A 22,572-nucleotide genomic window follows, 5' to 3' on the forward strand; every position below is an offset into this window, starting at 1 on the left:
ATTCTTTTTTCAGCTTATATAAATATTTCATTGAAAATTCAGCACTCATTTATTGAAAGGTCGAATTTTTCTCAATAGCTTTCATGCCATGTGACCTAGTTACTCTAAATCAATGCAGCATACTGTACTGCACTATACTGGAAAAGTAGCACACACCTGTTTTCTGTTTTATATTTTAACAATTTACTTGGACTGTTATTTATATATATACTTCTCACAGGTTTTCGACTGGCCTTGGAAACATAATTGTTTCTCATGGAAAGGTCGATGAATAGCGTCTGACAGTCACAATGTTGTTCTTTGTGTTTTTTGGAGGCTGTAGCTGTCTGTGCTTGTGCTTTACTAACACCTCTTATGCTGCACTGCTGATGTGCTGAAAGCTTATTTGTGATTATGATGTGTTTGGCATGTTTTTTTTTTTAATGCTTTGTGTGTATTTGACCAAAGCAATGCAAGCAATGAATAAGATAATGAGACTTGTCAAAATGTCCACAAATGTCCTTTAAAAACCTCATAAAGGGTGGATAATATGGTACTGTTTAGTGATATGTAAAAATGACATCAACAAATAGTGCTTAAAAAACTAAGAATATAACAACTGCAGTTATTATACCAAGATTCATCATTATATGACGTTAAGGTGTTGAAATGCAATATTGTACTAATGTGTTTCATTCCCTTCGTGATTCATTTAAAAAGACATTTTGTGTAATTGTATTATCACATCATGATACTTCTTTAATATTGTTCCTGGCCTCATGCTGTTTTAAACAAAGAGTGTCAGTGCACTTTGTAAGCCTTTGTACTGTTTCATTTAAAGTGGAGGTAAAATGAATCTTTTAGCTTATTATTGTTCATTGTATTTATTTTTCACCAAATCTGGTTACAATACTTACTACAAGTCAATGCAATTAGGCTTTGAGGTTGTCTACAATGTCTTTGTATGCATTTATTGATTCCTTTTTTCTTTCTTTTCCAATAGACCAATCTCGCAGGGCAAGTTTTGCCTCTGTAAGACAGTCGAGCATGGAGACGCCTCCCAATGCCACCCCGCAGCCCTTCAGACAGCCGGTGAGTATTTAAATGTTGGTCACACTCTCCTGATGCATATGTACGCTTTCCGCTAGAAAACATAGGCAACTTGGCTTTTTGGCCCAATCTGATATTACAAGGGAACAATGCCAATGTGATTTTAAAGGAGGAGTTAGCATGTTCATATATGGTTTTCATACATTGAATTATAAATTAAATGGATGTTTTTCAATCCAGTTTATTCTTTCAGTTTCTTTTACTATTTACTTATTATTATTATGTATTTTCCCGTGTTGAAACTTCAGAGTTTTCTGAATCGGAGGCTGAAGGGCTCCATCAAGAGGGCCAAAAGTCAACCCAAACTGGACCGGACCAGCAGCTTCAGACAAATGATTTTGCCCCGGTTTCGAAGTGCGGACCAAGAGAGGTGTGTAGCATTTACTGTATAAAGGGTCATATATTTCAAAGTAAAACCAACCGTCTCTTAACCTCACTGTCACATGGGGTTTGGCCATTTTCACATCATAGTTGTTACTTATCATAGCAGGAGAAGTACAGGTGTACCTGTATACACTATCTTTAATGATGAAGAGTTCCCTGTTTATATGGCTAACAGGGCTGATCAAATTAAACAGGGCCATTGTTAAGGTTTTAGTTACCTGCGCTTCTTCAAATGTCGAAATATCTCCTACAAAAAATAGTCTAATGCTACTCTGTTGTGATGATCCCCTAACTTTTCATCAATCGTTTTATACCATTTCAAGCCCTTTAGTCAAGTGGATTGAATGGTTAAACAAATGGTGTCATCATCAAGCCACTCAGCATAATATAGAAGTTTTAACATAACAGATTTACCTAAGGTTGAAACCTTGTCGATTTTATTAATTTGTGGTCTGTGTGGCTGCTCCTCTTCTTATCAGTGTACAAAAGAGAAAACTATATAAAACTGTCATGAATTGAATTTGGTGAAACATCTTATATTCAGTTGTTGTTGTTAGAATAACATTAATCCTACATTGCTCATATCAATGCTATTTCAGTTTTATCTTCAGGACTCATAGCTTGCAGAGATTCTCATGACAGCTTTTCTTTCTTGTTTTTGTTTTCTGACGTGAGGTCACATCCCAGGAGGTTCAGGCTTGCAAAGTGACCAAAATGTTCTGCAGTTCTCACACAATCCTGTCACGACGCACATATGGGAAATGTAAAGATGTAGAGAGGCAGAACGTAACGCTGACAGCACAATTTCCTCCAGCAACGTGGGATGCATAGTAGACATTTTCAGGAATGGTGCGGATGTCCAGTGCTCAGAGAAGAGGAATGTGTCATGTAGCGCAGGATATCAAAAATATATTTTTAGAAAAATGAAGCCAAGCAGAAGCCCGGGTCACATTTTTTAATGTATAACATTATTAGGACTGTGTCGAGGGGAGGCAGCTCTGGATGTGGTGGTGGTAGCAATATGGTTTTGGAGTTAAAGGGACTTTGTGCCTCAGTCACCCTCTAACCACAGCCGTGGACTGGCTCCCACCGCTGCCTCAGACAGCTGCCTTCACAGCCTGCTTGAGTTCTGCCCACACACGCTTAATTCACTCAGTACTGCTGCTAAGTTGACTTTGCTATAAACCCTCGGAGTCCAACTTCACACCCTAGCTTTCCAACCCAGCTGCTCTACCTTTGCTGCCAAATTGGTACAGCACTGCTCCTCAAACCAGACTATTGAATGCACCTCTGACCAACATAAAATCTGGCCTTAAATTAGTGCTCTTCATTTTCTGCATAATTAGCAGGTGTTTCTTCCAAGCCGCTGCTTTCTCTTTCTCTCTCATGTTCCAAGCCTGTGTTAATAACGCAGCATGCTTCCTGTTGCAGATATGCTCCACATTTTCATTCTTTTTGAAAAATAATAACATTTGGGAAAATAGGCTGTTAAATGAGAAGACGGTCATATTTGCCTGTGATGTTTTTGGGAAGAAATAGACTTTTACCCTCTTCTGCTGTGCCCCACACTGCTTCAGGCCTTCAGGTAAAACGCTCAAGTTTCTAGGTTATTATCTGATACCAGCGTAATGACATGAGGGATATCACTCTCTTAACCAACTCTCAAAGAAAAGGTTTTTCCTCCATTCCTTTTTTTCAATTTACGCTCTGTCCTTGCTTTGCCAAAGAGACAGATTTGGCTCACTTTTTTTATTTCCTTTTCCACCACCTCTTAATTTTCCTGATAGAGCTGCCCCCTTTAAAGGAGGTTACCCAATGATCAGGTCTAATCCTTTGAGCCCTTTTATGTCCACACTACATTATTTCTGCAGATTAGCCCCACTGAACGGCTTACCTTTATCCCCATTTACACAGTGGGCAATACCAACATCACCACATTGACTGTTTTTGAATTCATGTGCAGTTGAAATGACGAAAATGCCTGACAACTAACTGTAACACTGTAGACTAATTTCCCAATGGGCAGCATGCCTCACATGAGGCGAGTCAACAGACCAAAGTGCAAACAAAAGAACTGGAAATCTGGTATTCTTAGCTTTCCTATAAAACTCATTATGAAAGGATCATATCTCAAAGATCCTACTGAAATTGCAGGAGTAAGGATTTCCGGGTGCCTTATTTTTTGTTTTACAATATGAAATCCTTTCTGTATTGTTAATCTAAATACCATAACATATAATAAAACATGGTTATGGTATAATAAATAACCATATCTGAATCCTTCTCTCACCAGGACACGCTTGATGCAGAGCTTCAAAGAATCCCACTCCCATGAATCCCTACTTTCTCCTAGCAGTGCTGCGGAGGCTTTGGACCTCGTTTTGGACGAAGATGCCATAATCAAACCTGTCCACTCGAGCATTTTAGGACAAGAGTACTGCTTTGAGGTGTGTTGTGTAATCATTTCTACTCTCCCTGGCTTTATCTGCCTCTAATGGACCCATCTTTTCTAGACTAATTGTAGATTTCTACAGCCAACCAACCAATAAGACACTTTAAAGCCAGTTCTCAGCTCTCTCTGAATTTCATATATTTTTAAAAGGGATTTGTTTTAAAAGGTTTGTTAGATTAGTCTTCATTTTCTTTCACACAAATAATTTATCTGGTTTCAGTTTATTAAAGGTGAGAATTTACAGTTTCTCCCTTTTTGTGCGCCTGAAAATCTTTCTATTATGGAAAAGACAAGGAATTTGAAGAAGTTACAAGTCAATACACTTCTGATCGAATGGGACAAACTGTCAACAAATAGTGGAAATAGTTGTTAGCTGCAGCTATTAATATAATAATGTAGGCACTAAATATTTGTTTTGTCTGCAGGTAACCACCAATTCAGGCACAAAATGTTTCGCCTGCCGTTCAGCTTCAGAGAGAGACAAGTGGATTGAAAATCTGCAGCGAGCGGTCAAACCAAACAAGGTAGATTCTGTATTTCATCACCAAATCCAGGTTGTAACATTGTGAACAGATGTAAATAAGGGCTGCTATAATGCAGTAACAGGACTCCTTGTTTCAATTCCAGGACAACAGCAGACGGGTGGATAATGTGCTCAAGTTGTGGATCATTGAAGCTCGAGACCTCCCGGCTAAGAAGCGCTACTATTGTGAGCTGTGTCTGGATGACATGCTGTACGCACGCACCACCAGCAAACCCCGGACCGACACCGTCTTCTGGGGCGAGCATTTTGAGTTCAACAATTTGCCTACCATTCGTAGCCTTCGTTTTCACCTCTACAAGGAAACTGACAAAAAGAGACGCAAGGTAATGTCTTCTCTAGCCTATTAACAACAGAAAGTAACTAGGTACTCTTGATTTAAATAGTCCGCATACATATATTTTGTTATTTGTAACGTTCAACATCGTATTGGGTGAGATTCAGCATTCAAATGATTTTGCCCTGGCTGTGGATGTTTAACAGATTATTCATATAATCTGTGTCTATATGCATGACATTTAACATATAATCACTACTACTTTATACACTGTATTTAAAGTACACAAACTTGTAGTTACTTAAGTGTGACCAAAAATATTAGTCAAAAAACATTTCATATTGCCACAAAACATTACAATTTATTTGTGTTGTATTTCCTTGGCTAATCTAGGAGAAAAGCACATATCTCGGCCTTGTCAGCATCCCCATCTCCAGCATCACGGGCCGGCAGTTTGTGGAGCAGTGGTACCCGGTCATACAGTCCAGTGTCTTGGCCAAGAGCGGCGGTGTCGGGAGTACCAAAGTGATCAACGCCTCAATACGTGTCAAATCTCGCTACCAGACAATGAACATCCTCCCGATGGAGCTGTATAAGGAGTTTGCAGAGTACATCACCAACAACTACCGAACACTGTGTGCCGTCCTGGAGCCACTGCTGAGCGTGAAGAGCAAAGAGGAAGTGGCCTTCGCTCTGGTGCACATCCTGCAAAGCACAGGAAAGACAAAGGTGGGCGAATACGACTTGATTGCTGATAAAAAATCAGCAATCCCCTATAAATTGTCGCTGTTATGATCTGTAGGTTCCTTGCACTGGTTTGAATTTGAACTACATTTGAATGTTACCTCTTCTCAGGAGTTCCTGTCTGACATGGCCATGTGTGAGGTGGATCGATTCATGGACAGAGAGCACTTGATTTTCCGAGAGAACACGCTAGCTACGAAGGCTGTGGAAGAGTACCTCAAACTGATAGGTCACAGATACCTCAAAGATGCTATAGGTGAGTCAGCTGTTGATTAACACAGTGTGTATTAAATCTAATGAAAGGAGTTGATGAAGCTTAAAGTGTGATTTAATTACATTTCAGCATGACAGCTTCTGTCATTTAGCACAATATGTGATATTGTTATATGTTGAGATTGTTTCTTTCTACATTGGTGATTCATTTGTGACATTTTTTAAATTACTTGTATTTATTGTGGTGACAGAATCAAGAAATACTAGTCTTAAAAAAACCTGTCTAAATGTCATATCAACAAATAAGAAATAGGCTTTAATACCATTTCTAGCATGATATAACATGAAAATGTCTTCCTTTATCCCCTCATAAAATGAAAGAAAAATAGCTTTTTAGGACTTTTATTGATGCACACAATCCAGTAGACTGTATCTGATTCAAAACAAGACATCACTTTTAAGGTATAACAAATATGTGACGTTTATATTTTATGTTAAAGTTTAAAAAACAAATTGGTACATGGACATTAATTTCTTCAAGCAGTTTCGAGCTAAACTTTTTGTATGTTTTGTATTTTGATAAAAATTAAGAATGTTTGGTCTACAACCTACAGGTGACTTTATTCGAGCCTTATACGAGTCTGAGGAGAACTGTGAGGTGGATCCCATGCGCGTCCCGCCCTCAGTCCTCGCTGACCATCAAGCCAACCTTCGAATGTGCAGTGAGCTTCTACTTTGCAAGATCATCAACTCGCTTTGGTAATTTATTTTTATATTTAAACCTCAGATAACAGTATAAGTGTTCTGTTCTTTATCTGTGTTGATTGGTGCCTGGTAGGATCTAAAACCTGAAAAAGCTGTGTGGCGTCCATTTTAGTCCACAGCAAAGAAAATCTAGTGTATTGCATGTCCCAGTTTCCACTTTTCCTGTAGGCAGAACGATAGAAAAAGGTCTCAAACATAATGATTAATTTTGGAATTTAGTATTTTATGAACGACAAATACAAAGTAAAGTTTTGAGCAACACTCATTGTTCAAAAATATTTTCCCGTTTTGGTTATTTAAAACGAAACAGAGAAATAAACCAAAACGCCCCAGCCAACACAAATTCTCTGAAAGATACAGGGAAGAAATGCAAACATAAACAAATAAAATAAAAGATTCTTAGCGACAAATAAAAATAAACAGCCTTTTATTTAACCTCCAGAGACCCACCCATTCCTTTTGTCCTCTTTGGAGCACATTGGGTTTTGGTCCATTACTTTGAGGTTATACATGCCACAGCATTAAGTTCAATTGTACTCCACAGAGGACATCCTGGGCTTTTCAAACATATGACATATGTGGGGGTGTGGGTTTGAGAATTATAATTTCATTGTATTTCAAAATGGCGTCCATCAACACAAGCACTATTTATAGAAAGAGAAATGGTACGTTTCTCATTTTATAATTACCAGTGTTGTGAGTTCAATATTTTAATTAATTATAGTAAGGGAACATCTTAAGAGTTAGTGTAGTGAGTTTTCAGAGCAGTGTAATACTTATTTGACCTAAAACTAAATGTTTTTATGAATGTCCTCTGAGGAGGACGTGGGGATTTGCTAACTTTTTATTTCCCTCATTTTACACAACACAAATGGAGTCCACTATGGGCCAAAACTAACACTTAGGTTTCTGTAGGGTTCATGATGCAGTGTCAGATGCAGTGTCAGTGTCAGATGTATCTCTGCATTTCAAAAAAGGATGGAGTACTACAAATGAGGGCTCAGTATGTGTTGCATTGAGTTGTTGTGCTCTAATGTTGTCTACATGTTAATGTTGTTTGTATACTATGCTTCGCATAACTAAGACCCAATGTCCTCTACAAAGGACACACAATAAAACAAAAATAATTTTTTTTGTTCCGTTAGTCATTATGTTTATACCACCCTAAAGACTTGTGTGATAAAAGAAAAAGTACATTAGAAACCTTTTTCTTTCTGGGTCTCAGGTTGCCTTGACATTTTTTCAGGGTATAAAATGAATCTCTCAGCTTTACTTTTAGTCTTGCATTTACCATTTTTGTTTTTGACATTTTCAAAAGATTTGGCCTTTATTTGTCTCCATAGTAACAGCTTTCATCATGAAACATCTGATGTTAAAGTGCACCTATCATGCTATTTTTAGGCAATAGCATAGGTCTCAGATATATAAAAATATATAAAAAACATATCTATGAAGTGTTTTACTCTAAATACCAAACAGATCACCCATTCTAGCCATGCCTCATATCCCTCTATTTCACTTCCTGTTTCAAAAGTGCTGATTTTGGTTATAAAGCTTTAAAAAAAAAAAAGAATTGATAAAAAAAAAAGGAGGGGCTGAGCTCATGCGGGACGCGGCAGCTACTGTCTAAACTAAATGCTGCCGTGATGAAATGCCATATCATGGATTATCAAGGATTATTTCTGAAACAGTATGGAGCTCAAAGGCTTTCTCTCTTGCCAGTTACACCACAAGGTGAGTTCCTTTTTTATTTCCTGCTTCTTCACACACATGCTCTACCCATACCTGCCAACCCTACCGATTTGGGCGGTAGTCTACCGCTTTTGACATGTTTCTACCGCCTTCCGACTTAGCTGGCTTTCCCTACCGATTTTCAATCTTTCCAAACTATAACAAATAAAAATGACACTCCATAGACACTGGACTCGACTTTTGGCGGACACCGTTTGCAGCGTGTCTGTGATCGCATCATACAAACAGTGCTCTGTGTTTCTGAAAGAGAAAAAACGTGCAGAGGAAGGGCAGCGTTACCCCCGACGAGGCATTTGAGTCCTGCAGGATTTCCCCGTTAATATCAGTGTCTCGAAAACACATGTTGGCGACTCAAAGAAATCCAGTGTTTGGTCTTTTCCGGAAGCATCCTACAGTGTCTCAACTGAAAGAGCACCACAAACACACACAAAATATAATACCATTTTGAGATTTGGGGATATTTATCTCCCATTCTTTCACTTTTTCTGACATTTTCATGTCTCTGTTTAGTGAACTACAGCAAACTGAAAGCCTGTACATTATTTATATCACACTTTATCAGTAGAAACATGCAGGAAATGACTTTTTTAATGCAGTATTTTCTGATTTATGGCGCAACACAAAGATATTTCGCTCTGTGCAAACCTTTGACTCTAATATGTCAACAACATGAAACAAGAATATGAACCTGGCTTTATCCAATGTTCACACAAGAGTTCTACATCCTGACACATCCTTCAAGAGACCAGAAACACATACAAAATATAATAAAATGTGGAGACTTTGGGATATTTATCTCCCTTTCTTTTACTTTTCGGGCATTTTACAGACAAGACATGTCGTTGATGTCACTGTTTACCAAACTACCACTTTTTCTGAAAAATGCATAAAATGATGCAATATATGTTAAATACATGGTTTATACATGTAATTACTGGGGTTCCATTTCTTCTGATTACCTCATTTGGGCGTGCACATTTGCCGCACGCAAACCTACTTCTTTTGGATTTGGAAAGGTTGACATGTATGGCTCTACCCAGTACAGGTTAGCTCTGAGTGTTAGCGATGCTAATGTAAACATGCACCGACCATGTTACATCCAAAACAGTCGGGCATTGTTTCTGATAGCAACGTCTCTGATAGGGCCGTGGGCATAAAGCCAGCCTACATATCCGATATTACGTCATATCGGACGCAAATCTGGATCAGCTCCGTTGTACCCCCGTTTTTAGAGATTTGAGGGTTTTATTTTCTGACGCTGCGTGAGTTCCCTGACACACCGGTTGCATGATAGGTCCCGTTTAAAACAGAAATAACTATATTTGACTATGGTTTCATACTATTTAGATATGTTTTTCCTTGTGATATTATATTACCAGACAGTTCAAAATTAAATGATCATACATCCATATTCACTGGTGCTGGGTACGGTCGAGTCATTTCCCATGTATTGTAGTCCCCTGACCTTGCTGAATTCCTGACAGTTTTGAACACATTAAAGGGCTTGCTCTTTCCCTTCTCCTTGACAATGGGCTAATGAAACCATCTTCTTGTTTCAGCATATTTCCCCGAGAGCTGAAGGAAGTTTTTGCCTCGTGGAGAGCCAGATGTGCCGAGCGTGGCAGAGAGGATCTGGCAGACAGCCTCATCAGCTCCTCCCTGTTTCTTCGCTTCATGTGCCCAGCCATCATGTCCCCCTCCCTGTTCAACCTGATGCAGGAGTACCCCGCTGAGCGCACGTCCCGCACACTCACGCTCATAGCCAAGGTGATGCAGAACCTGGCCAGCTTCAGCAAGTGAGTCCCCATCAACGCCTGTCCTTTAACATCTACATACATTTGATTCAGTTCAGTTTTAGACATCGATACGGTGACGCTTGTGCGAGGTGGGATGCCTGTCACAGAGTAACATCCCAGAAATAAAGGCTTGCGGTTTTGACTGTGAGGGTATAAACTGTTATTCACCCACAGTGAGCTCCAAGGCTTTTAGCTGTGTCACATTGGTCTCTACAGTCATCGTGTGCTTCGTACTGACATTTCTCTGAATACTTAAAGGTCACCTATTATCCAAAATCCACTTTTTCATGTATTTTATATATAAATATGTCCCCTCTGTGTAAATAGATTCTTAAAGTTTCAGGCAAAAAGATTCGCTCACTTTTTGTATCCATTTACAAAATTCGATCCATTTATTTAAAAACCTGTCTGAAAATGAGCTCGTCAGATTTTGGCAACTTTATGATGTCATAACGATTAAGGGCCATTTACATTTTTACAACATCCTCCAAGGGCCGTACAAATTATTGAACTCAACCTCTGCTTAAAAAAAACTAAAATCACAGTCCATTCATTTTGTCTTTCTTTCATGCTGTGCAAAGAAAAAGCAACCTCTTAATCCAGATATCTCACCATGACTCGCGTATGCATGCATGAATGTGCAAGGTTGTGGCATGACCACCCAAACAGAAAGATGTGGACACAAGATGTGTGCGAATATGTTTAGTATCCTATCCATGTGAACATGACTTAAGTGGGGGGGGGGGACCTAACATCCTCTAGGGGGGTCCGGGGGCATGCTCCCCCGGGAAGATTTTTTTTTAAATGTTGAAGTAAAAGCATCAATCTGGTGCACTTTGAGAGCAAAATGAGGAGATCTATGGATACATCTCTGAACATAGGAAACAGAACTGTAAACAGATTTTCTTTTTCTTTATGGATATTTTACAAATCACTCTCCTTTTAAACTGTATTCTTGTTTATTAATAACAACTTGTTTTTACTGTCATATAAAGACATTACAAAATGATTAATGTAGAAAACAATGGAACAGTACGGAAGAGGATTAGGGCCACATGATTTTTTTTTGGGAGGATAATGTGGCCCTAATCCTCTTCCGTAGAACAGTAATGAAAGTATCCGATGGTTGCAGAAAAATATACAACACAAAAGATGAGATTTTATACATCCTTCCACTTCTATGGCTCACTGTAGAATATGTTTCCATCTTATTATCTGCCTTCATGTGTCCTGTCCTTTTTGTCTCTGCAGATTTGGACCCAAGGAGGAATACATGTATTTCATGAATGAGTTCCTGGAGATGGAGTGGGGCTCTATGCAGCAGTTTCTCTACGAGATTTCAAACATGGAGGCTGGAGGGAACGCTGGAGGGTTTGAGGGCTACATTGACCTCGGCAGAGAATTGTCAATGCTCCACAGCTTACTGTGGGAAGTCATGGGCCAGCTTAGCAAGGTAGGTGCAATAAAACACTGGAACATTACAATTAAACATTTAATATGATTTATTTCTCTGACTTAAGATTGTAGAGAGAGGAGAAGCTGGAAAATGAGTTTCTGCAGTTCTCTATCAATCATGCACAGGATGAATATTATTTGAACTCCATTAAAAGTGAGCTGGAATTACTGCTTTAATATTTAATATATTGCTCGCACTGTTAATTTATCAAAACTGCACGGTAAAAGAAAGTTTAAATATATTAGGCTCGGCACTAAATTGTCTTAAAATGTTTTGCTTTTTGAAATGGCTGTGCTCTGTGTTTCAAGACATTCTGTGTTTTATAAATGACATTGAATTGTACCAGTGACTCATGAATCACAGTGTATGCGAGTCCCTTGGTCACGGTACACTTGAGCTTGGAATATTTTCTACATGGCTGCAAAAAAGTGAAATAATCTCTCTCCTGATACAATTCAAACACCTCAAATAGGGATATCTGCTGATTTTAAAGCTCTCCATATCCTAAATACTTTTAAAACATGCAGGACAATAAATAAAGCTAGAGTAGGTCATCATGTTTACCTTTTCCTGCTCAGAGTTGAACAGCTAACACAATAAAATCCTGGGTGCAGGAAAGGTTGGGTATACTTCTCTTATACAGCATATAAGCATTTGGATTTCCTTGATTTCTGAAACCATTTCCAACTGTAGGATGCTATTCTGAAACTCGGACCCCTGCCCCGGCTGCTGAATGACATAAGCGTCGCCCTGAGGAACCCGCAACTCCACATGCCTGCAAATCAGCAGCCGGACCGACCGAAGGACAGACTCTTCTCGCGGCCATCGTTCAACCGTCTCATGTCCTCTGACTTCCAAAGCCTTATGATGCGTGACTTAAACAGGTATGGTTTCCTTTGTTATGTATTTCTATTGTTATTACTTCTGCTCGTGAAATGGGATTTGCATGTCCTCAAAGAGTACCGAGCCAAGATCCTTCTAAATGTGAGCAGAGGATTGATCCCTGCTTTCAAGACAATGTGCAAGGTCATCATTTTAAATGTGCACCACATTAGAAAGAAATAACAATTTCTAATGGGTGTAATTAACTGTAACACACAAAAAAAAGGCCAAGAACGTACAGTACATGACCATTTAGTTGATCAAAACATTCATATTTTTGAAGGGGCTAATGCAAAAGCACCTCTTAAGGCTTTTTAAGTCATTAATCAATCAGTAATTGCCAGCACCATCTGTTCCCAGACTCTCTTACCCACACCTCTTTCTTCTGTTTTTCAATTCATGTCAGCACTTTGCAATTGCCACGAGACAGTTGCTCTAATTACAGAAAGACTGTTTGAATAAGAACTCTTTAAGTAAGAGAAAAAGAGCCATTCATTTAGAGCACTTTTGGAATTATATTATTCCAAGCAGTAGTCTGTTGGAACACAATCTGCAGCAGTAAACAAGGAAATGAACGAGAGAGAGACTCAAATCAGCTGAATTCACACGTTTCAGAACATTATGCAACAGTTTCATGATACATCTTGCGAGGTTGTTGCAATCCAATAAAATAGACCTGTGCATAAATTCAAATTGACAGAACTCTTTTGTGTCTCTCATTATGAGGTGAGAATAGCAAGTTTATTTTTCATGTGAAATGCTGCGTTATTCTTTAGAAAAACATTCTTAGATATCATCTTTGATTAAATCACTCACACTGCAACGTCTTGCAAGCAATGATGAAGGGCTGAAATGAGACATTGCCTCATATTAAGGGCTCACGAGCAAAAAGGTGGTTGGGAACATCTATCCTCTGCTAACACTTGTATTTCTCTACAGTCCATAGTTAAACATTAAATGGTGTAATAATAAACCCATTAGTTTGTAATGACTTTCTGTGTGTGTGCAGTTCAATAGACATTTCCCGCCTGCCCTCCCCTACGACGGGAGTCTCAGCTGTGGAGTCCCTATCATCTAATCTGAACATGAGACGCCATGCAGAGCGAGACCTCCGCTCGTCGAGGGAAGTGTTCTACGTGACCCGCCCGCCGCTGGCCCGATCCAGCCCCGCCTACTGCACCAGCAGCTCGGATATCACTGAACCGGACCCAAAGGTGCGTAGCATAGAGTACAGTAGTTCTGTGAGATTATTAATTTCTTGTTTCTTAACCCTACTCTGCAAGTATCAGCCATATAATACTATAATAAGAATGCTAGCATATTAGCATTATCAAATAATCTAGTATAATGTGACTGATTTGACTTTAGTATCACACTATCATCGACTCACGGTGAGCACTTGATTGCTTTCTTTGTTTCTGATTGACTTGGAAAACCGAATATGGGTGAACTATAATTTAACTCGAGATCATAATAACAGGTTTTTGGTGATGTTTTATATCAGAGCCATTGTCAAGTCTTGTATTTGATTTGATAAAATAGATCCTAATTTTCCTAATTAATTACATAAATGCATCAAAAGGACATTAGGTGATTGTCGCCTCACAAATGAATTAGTCATTAATAAACTATTATGAAAGTTCACGTGAAATCATATAGCATTTTTTAACAAGACACATTATAAATGTTAAAAAAATAGTTGCATATTTTTATTTTAAAAAAGAAGGAAAAGAAGCTGAAATTGAAAACAACAAAGAACAGAATGTATACCGTGTAAAACAACAATTAGAGACTGTAAAGCGTCTTTGAGTTCATGAAAAGCGCTATATAAATATAAACTATTATTATTATTAGAGTTTCTGTATAACTGCCTATACGTGCTTTCTAAAGGCATCAATATAACTATGTATGACATCCAAATGTTTCTAATTTAAAACCACAATACCAAAATTGACTGCACATAACTGTACTGTATTTTTATTTACAACAAAATCTGTCCAAAATCCAGCTACTAAAACGTTGTATTGTTTCTCTCAGATCCATAGTGTAAATAAAAGCGTGTCCATGATGGACCTCCAGGACTCCCGTATGAACAGCATTTCCAACCTCAACTCTGTGGGAGACATGCTGACCTCCTCTCAAGCCTCCATTGCCGGCCTGGGCCACAGCTTCGGGAACCTCTGCGGTCCCCTCCGGATGGGGGGGCACCTGCCGGCGGGGTCCGCGGGCTCCGCTCTGAGGCTGAGCCAGATGGGCCACATAGGGGGGCCCACCGAGTCCATCTCCCAACAGCAGCAGCAGGCAGCAGCGGCCATGCACTTCCCCCTGTCTTTCCAGAACCCGCTATTCCATCTGGCCGCCCAGAACTCTCCGGCTCAGCCTCAGCCTCACCCCCCTCCCCTCCTCCTCGCCCCAGAGCCTGAGAACGGTCACCACGACTATGCACCGGCTTTTGGCAACAGTGCTTTCTCCCGCAGCGAGGACTTGTCCGCCCTGCGGTCACAGAGCAGTCTGGTGCAGCCCAGCATCGTCCACTCACACAGCTACAGCGATGATTTCACCCGGCAGAATCAGAGCAACGACTACGCCTGGCACCAGCTGTCACTGCAGGTGCAGGTAGGAAACTCTCACTTATCTCCACACTTCAAATATCACAGAAAGACAGTCTCTAACGATATGCAACAGTCAGTTCTACTTACTTATTTTTTAAATATCTAAGATGTACAATAATTATTTAAAGGTAATAATGATAACGATAGTATTTGCAGCTATCAAGATGTTTGCTACTATTCAATGTTGATCAATGATTGAGACAAGACTGTCTGCCCACAATGTCAGTAACATTTACAAATGTACAAAATAAACTACAATATGATTTGACATTTAAATAAAAAACAACTTTTTTCTTTTAGTAAAAACCAGTTAAGATAAAGATGCTGAAGATGACAATGTGTATCAATATTTTCACTTTGCATAGATATTTGAATTTGATTAATATTTCATTTGATATCATACCTAGCTTTACCCTTTTATCCATACTGGTGATTACCATAAAAGAAACCTTGACTGGTAATATGTATACATGCAACACATCTCTCCTGTAGCAATCTATAATTTAAGGTGTTGTTGAAAGCTGTGTAATGTTACACCTTCCATAGCTCCTCCTTTTAAAGGCAAACAGAAAAATGAATAGATTGTAAACCAAACTCTGTAACAACGGAAAGTCTTTCTGCTTAATACTGAATAAAACACCACTACATCAGGAGAGACATTGGTATCCATGTTCACACTGAGCTTTGGTTGAATAATACCCAGTATGCTTTTGTGGTTTAAACAGAGCGCCACTAGGGGGAGAGCTTTCTGTTTGTCCATGAACGCACTTTGCTCTCTCCTTTCTGTTGTTCACTTGAATCTGTTGCATGGATCTCAAACTGCCTCTATTTATGTTTAAATTAATTCAGATCTTATTTTTCATCTTGTGAATGTGTTTTGTTTATTTTTTGATACTGGCTGGTACCCTTGTTCTTGGTTAATTGGCTGTCAGACATCTTATAGTTTACACTAACTTCATATATTGCAGCATTGTGTAACAAAGGCTGTTATTCAAGACAAAACAGGTAGCCATTTAAAACTTAAAATATCTTTTAGTGTAGAAATAAGGTAAAACAAAATTGCACTAGTGGAATTCTCCTTATTTTTAATATTTCAACACTAAATGGTTGTAAAGTAAAACACAAAACGTGTTGGACTTCCTTTACTGCAGTATACGTTGCGTATTAGTAGATCTTCTGGCTCATGTCCCTTATTGTAGCTACTATTTTCTTCATTTAAACATTTCTTAATTTCAATACAAACGCAGTATTTTCATCATCACTGCTGAATTGAAGCGAAGACAGTCGCAGCCAAGATAAAAAGATTTCAGTTTTTCTTGAAAGGTACCTGGATTGTTTTTGATCTATTTCAGGTCAAACTGCCTGATGTCTTGTCATTTATACCTAGTGTGATTTTAACACCGTGGTTGAGCTAAAGAAATGTCTTAATGGTTTCACTCTTGCAGTTAGATCCTGCTTGTCTAGGAATTTGTACTGTCTTCAGAGTTGATTCACAGTAAAGATGCAACGATGAGCCAAAAAATATTTGGACGATCAATTAATCAGTAATTTTTCATGCAATATGGTCAAATGCTGTTTTCAGCCTCTCCAATATGTAGATTTACTCACTTTCTTTATCGTAATAAACCAAAGCTCTTTGGGTATTGGACTGAAAAAAAACTTAGAAGATGTTTTTACTCTTTTCTGACATTTACAACCAAACGATTAATCTAGAAAAAATCCTAAATGGAGAGCAGGTAAATCAATAATGAAAATCATTGTTGGTTGCACCCCTGAGTTTGAGGTTAAGGAACAAAATAAAACAGGAAATGCCCTCACAAGAGAAGTGCAATATGCAAATCTAACAGTGATTCATCCAATGCTTTTGATGGATGCTTGTAATTCTGCAGACAACAAAAACTGAAACAGGATTTCTCACTGGTCTGAACGGTGCAGGGTGCTCGACACCTATCATGCTGTGTGTCCTTGTTTCAACAGGCTGGAAAACTAGCGGTCATAATTGTTGATACTCCACATATACATACTTTAACCCTCTGTGTACTGCATATACGACTCTTGAGAGTATAGCCTTGCTAGTAAAAACGGACTTACTTTTGTTGAGTTTTTTTTGTACATTAATGCATTTACAATTTGTACAATTACTGTCAACATTTTTCTTTAAAACACATTAGTGCCCACATTATGAACTTTAATTAAACTGTCACTTGTTTGATAAAGTTTAGTTAGGATAATTGTGGTTTTGGAACAGCTTTTTGGTTAATCTAAGGCAGCTTCTTTAACCATTGATGATGAACTCGGTGTCTGCTGATCTATATCACACTGGTTTACGACAGCATCTCTGTGTAAAATCATAGTTTAATGATACAGTCATGTAGTCTCAAGCTATTTCTGTCGTGCTGCGTGGGCCTTAATGGAACAAACATCACAAGCCTCCTTTTTATTAATACAGATGGCGTGTCAGAACAGGGCATTATCTATCCGTCAATCCATCTCTACCTGACTCTATACTGCTAGACAGCAAGCTACATGTGTATTCATACATTCTGCTGTTTGTTCATTAAGCACTAAATAATTTAGAGAGATGACACATTTCTGACAGTCCAGACCTCTAAGGTCCACTGGGACAGGTCTGTTTGTTTCCACAGAATCATAACAAACAAACATCAGCATTCAGTTTTTGTGCAACACATACTGTATCTGGAACAAACCCAGGAAACCTGATGTCTGCTCCAATTCCAATGGTGTTTACTGAAGGCTTAAAATGTTTCCATTTGCCACTAAATTACAATTGTATTTCCTTTATATCTTGCCCTTTCACCACAAACAGAGATGGCAAAAGTACACACATCCTTTACTCAAGTAGAAGTACAGATACTCGTGTTTAATAGAAGTACTGACTAAACTTCTTTACTCAAGTAAAAGTACAAAAGTATGGGCTTTGAAATGTACTTAAGTAAAAAGAACCCATAACTACCAACTGTTTTAAAGAGTAACTGGTAACTGTACCTCACTTTATATTAATAGAAAATTAAAGATCTTCTATTTCAAGTTGTAATTATGTCATTGTTAGCTAATGAATGATTCAACACTTGAACAACAACCATTTAGAACAAGCAAAGAAAAACTAAGTGGGGATATAAACGCCTACATTGTAGATTCTAGGGTGACTCTACATCTTCCTTGGAAACAACACAACAATTATTATGGTAATGCTTTAAAAAAACTGAATTGAAGTGAGTTATATGGTGAACTTTATTTAAAATTGTGGGATCAATTATTGAACAACCCAACTAAATAATCGTGTTTGTGTGTGTATTTGTTTGTTTGCGTCTGTTTGTGTGTGCAGAATGATAGACAGCAAGTGGAAATGATGGATACACGGATCGTGTTAAAATCAATATGCACAATAACTAAATAATAATGATCACGCCACCAAACGCAGATTGAAACTAAAGTTACGAGCGTGTTTCAAAAATGTAAGAAGTAGAAAGTAGAGGTATTTGTGTTAAGAAGTAAAAGTAAAAAGTCGTCAGAAAGGTAAGTAGTGGAGTAAAGTACTTGAGCACTGTAACATTTTTTTTAAAGTTTACAATATTCAACAGTTTTATAATCAAATTTACCATTTTTTTTTATGTGTTGATGCATTTTTTATATCTTTCAAAAAGCACTTGAAAGGTCTACCTGTTCTTTTTGTCCACCCATTGAAGTCGCTGAGTGTAAAACATGTGTTGTACTTTTAAATGATTCAGATGATTTCTTTATTTGAAGGATTAATAGCCAGTTAAAGGTCTGCAGTGAATGTGCTTGAAAAGGGCGGCAATGTGTTCTGCTGTTTGGCTTTGTGTCTTTTTGGATTTAACCACCTGGGCGCTGGAAAGTTGGATATTTTCATGCTCTACACAAAATGAGCTTCAGTACACATTTGATTCATTTTCTTTTTTTTGTCTCTTTCCTCATTCTCTGCTCTCAGGAGTCTCTCCAGCAGCAGCATATGATGGGTGCCGCATCTCAGACCCCCACAGGGACGGGGACCCCCGCCTCCCTGGCCACACCACCCACCACAGTTCACCCTGTCCGCCAGTCATCCATGGCTCCGCCACAACACCTCAAGTCACAGCGGTCAATCAACACTCCAGTCACCGCCACACCTCCAAAAGTTCGCCCGCAGAGCAGGAACCTCCTCCTCGACTCGTCGGAGGGCAACTTCACCGGCAGTGGGCCAAAATTGCGCCATCCACGGCAGCAACATCAGCAGCAAAATGAGCATCAACAGCAGCTACATCAACAGCAGCAACTTCAACAGCAGCAACTTCAGCAGCAACTTCAACAGCAACTTCAACAGCAACAACTACAACAGCAGCAACTACAACAGCAGCAATTACAACAGCAGCAACTTAAACAACAACAACAACAACAACAACAACAACAACAACAGCAGCAGCAGCAGCAGCAGCAGCAACAACAACAACAACAGCAACAACAGCAACAGCAGCAGCAGCAACAACAACAACAGCAGCAGCAACAACAGGAATCGCAGCTGTCGTTGACTGACAGTCCTGCTCCCGGACTCCCTTACCAGAATAGCTCTGCCAAAGAGAACCAGGGCCCGCAGGCAGCAGCAGAGGAGTCAAAAGACACTCCCACAAAAAACACCAAGAAGTCTCAACAGACACAATTGCAGCCGCCACAGCCGCCACAGCCGCATCTGCTCAAACCAGGCAATAAACAGGTCAATCTCACTACAGTCTCCTAAGTTAGAGCTTGGCGGTTTTTACATTACACAGTTTGCCATTACATTGACATGTTTTTAATGTACAGTATTACTAAAATGAAGATCTGAAATAAAGCGTTCTACTGTTTTTTGTTTCAGGGTTCTCAGTCGACTTTGACCACCACGGGCCTCAATGAACGGACAGTGGCCTGGGTGTCCAACATGCCCCATCTCTCTGCTGACATTGAGAGCCTGCGGCCGGACCGTGAGGGTCAGCTGAAAGAGTACTCCAAGAGCATGGACGAGTCCCGACTAGAGAGGGTCAGCGCATTTTATTTATCACCAGCTCTTTTCTTTCTATTAATAGGTGACAGTCAATCTGTTCTGCCCTATAATAGTAAATATCAGAACTATGACAAAATCATACGTGAATTACATAATGGTGGCTGTTTTCTGGGATAAACAACTCCCACTAACTTTCCTATTTTTAGAAACACATGTATCTGCAGTGCTTATTGCACAGCAGATACATGTGTGAATGCACACATTTAAGATGACTGTAGTCCCAATGCAGCTTTGTATAGTCGTACCCATTGAAGCTTATAAAGGAAGCTGCACAACAGACCAGTGTCTTTATTGATAAAATGACTCGTCATTTAGGAATATTTCTGAAAACAGGTGGTGACACAGGTGCATTTTTGTTTTAATTTTAGGCAAAAGAGTATGAAGAAGAGATTTTTACCCTGAAAGAGCGTCTCAAGATGTCTCATCGCAAGCTTGAAGAATATGAGCAGAGACTCATGTCGCAGGAACAGCAGACAAGCAAGATCCTAATGCAGTACCAGAACCGCCTGGACAACAGTGAGCGGCGTCTAAAACAGCAGCAAGTGGAGAAGGACTCTCAAATCAAAGGCATCATCAACAGGTGATAAGGGTTCAGGTTGAACTACAGCTGGCAGAAGTACGGCTATGATGCAACTAAGGTTTCTCTATTGCAACACATTTGTCATACACGTTTCTACTTAGTAAGGAAATTAAAACAAGCTTTTCAGTAAGTCACTCAAAGTGCAGCAAGTTATTGATTGCAGCTTTACAAGCGCAGTTTGAATGCTACAACAAAATGTATCTACAGGGGAATGTATACAGTATGCAAAAAAAGGTTACAAGTGCTGAAGGGCTTAATTAATCTGGTTATTGGTAGAAATGCGTCCATTTAAAGAAATGTTTTAGTCTGCTGTTCATACTGGGACAAATCTATCGGTGGTCAGTGAAGACAGAAATATCCAACGGCAATATGTCCTGAAATGTAAGTTATTTACTACATGTTTTTGTTCAGTTAAATGCAACTTGCATGATTGTTATTTACCAATTTGCATGGTCTTATTTGATTTACTTTCTTGCTTGGAAGATACTGCTCTCAAGTGTGCGTGAGTCAGGACTTAGCATAGCTTAGCATAAAGACTGGGAACAGGGCGGAAAAGCTCCTACCTTAAAAACCAGACCAACTCATTTCCAATCAAAGAAGCTGTGCTCGCTCCAAAAGTTTCTAAATTTAGCGAGAACATTAGCAACAAACAGTTTTTTTTTTCTGACAATTGTGCGTGGGTGAATTTTCATATAACTGCCCCGTTTTGATTAGCTAGCTGTCTGCTCTGCTGCTTCACATGGGCCTGTTCCACCTTCACCAATGATGCCCATTTTGGGATTAACCAGGATTTCGAAGTTGGGTTCTCTGCTGAAATGCCCATTGTACGAGCCGTCCTCTTTCAGCTTAACAATAGTCCATATTTTATAAAGTCAATGTTTTAAATACATAATTTGAATGCAGCCATCTCCTAATATTCGCATAACAGTAGTGGGTGGAGACACGCAGTAGACTTTCCATTTTTCTTTTACAGATTCTTCCAGAAATGTGCATATATTCCTGACCTAAAGACAAGCCCACTCAACATGCTCCATTGTACCAGTACTGTGTAGTCGGAAACCCTAGTACCTTTAACGCACAGACATGAAAGTCGTATTGATGTTATCATTCAACTCTCAGAGAGAAATCAAAAAAGCAAATCTAAAAATATTTAGAAATTGAAGTTTAGTTCAATAGCAATAACAATAGTACCTATAAAATCATACCATTAAGGCTCATGCTTTAACATATACCTTTTTAAGAGATTGGTTTTATTGGCTGTAGCCATGTGTACTTCTACTTCCGACCCAATGAAATGCTTAGTGCATTACATTCAATTTATCTTTGTATAACTGGAGTATACAGAGCTCACATCTCATCTCATTTGGTTGAAAGTCTCCTCGAGTTGAATTAAACTTTTCCTCTGATTACAGACACAGCAGATAGGCGCACACTTAACTTTCCTACACACACCCATTTCAAGTTGTGCATCTGAACAGCTGAATTTGAACTTCCCAAAGTGTCCTGAAGGCAGCTCAGATTCAGCGTCAGGAAGCTCTGAGGATAGCTGAACACACACAGAAAGATGTCAAGACCTTAATATCATCATATGGCCACGTAATCTTAGAGTAAATTTGAAGAACACCGGCTTCGTACCCTTATTTATTTATTGTCAACCGGTATGCTTGTGTCTATTTCCCTGTTGTCAGACTCATGGCTGTGGAAGATGAGCTGAGAGTGGGTGCCATTCCTGATATTAAGCCTCGAATCCTCACTGACCAGGTTTGTGCCTGTGTCTACATCTTTATCATCCCTATTTGCTAAGCCAGTCATGTCCTAAAACAGCTTGCATCATTCTTACATCACATTCAGCGCATTTGCCAAAGCCAGTGCAGGGGAAAAGTTTGCAGCTGTCATACACTTCAACTGTTCCCATCTCTCTAAAGTACGTTTATGTCACATCTGAAATACCATTTCACCAGTTCACTGCACTT

The 22,572-nt window shown here is 39.1% G+C and overlaps 1 protein-coding gene across 8 annotated transcripts in view; it reads left to right on the plus strand.

Moving 5' to 3' along the window:
• LOC307021033 (ras/Rap GTPase-activating protein SynGAP-like) overlaps positions 1-22,572 on the plus strand; it is a 40,254-nt gene that overhangs the window by 11,254 nt on the left and 6,428 nt on the right. For 4 of the 8 annotated variants that reach the window (XM_079652756.1, XM_079652757.1, XM_079652761.1 and 1 more), the window contains 17 exons: positions 983-1,070; positions 1,328-1,459; positions 3,767-3,920; positions 4,351-4,449; positions 4,532-4,792; positions 5,137-5,472; positions 5,599-5,743; positions 6,315-6,459; positions 9,777-10,013; positions 11,265-11,466; positions 12,163-12,353; positions 13,361-13,565; positions 14,389-14,967; positions 18,934-19,692; positions 19,834-19,995; positions 20,388-20,599; positions 22,288-22,360. In XM_079652756.1, coding sequence (XP_079508882.1) covers positions 983-1,070; positions 1,328-1,459; positions 3,767-3,920; positions 4,351-4,449; positions 4,532-4,792; positions 5,137-5,472; positions 5,599-5,743; positions 6,315-6,459; positions 9,777-10,013; positions 11,265-11,466; positions 12,163-12,353; positions 13,361-13,565; positions 14,389-14,967; positions 18,934-19,692; positions 19,834-19,995; positions 20,388-20,599; positions 22,288-22,360 — 3,980 coding nt within the window. Of the gene's footprint in view, positions 1-982; positions 1,072-1,327; positions 1,460-3,766; positions 3,921-4,350; positions 4,450-4,531; positions 4,793-5,136; positions 5,473-5,598; positions 5,744-6,314; positions 6,460-9,776; positions 10,014-11,264; positions 11,467-12,162; positions 12,354-13,360; positions 13,566-14,388; positions 14,968-18,933; positions 19,693-19,833; positions 19,996-20,387; positions 20,600-22,287; positions 22,361-22,572 lie in introns of all 8 variants that reach the window. The other 4 variants (XM_079652758.1, XM_079652763.1, XM_079652760.1 and 1 more) reach the window with 3 other exon arrangements.

Source organism: Notothenia rossii (genome assembly GCF_949606895.1).
Source record: "Notothenia rossii genome assembly, chromosome: 10".
Taxonomy (NCBI): domain Eukaryota; kingdom Metazoa; phylum Chordata; class Actinopteri; order Perciformes; family Nototheniidae; genus Notothenia; species Notothenia rossii.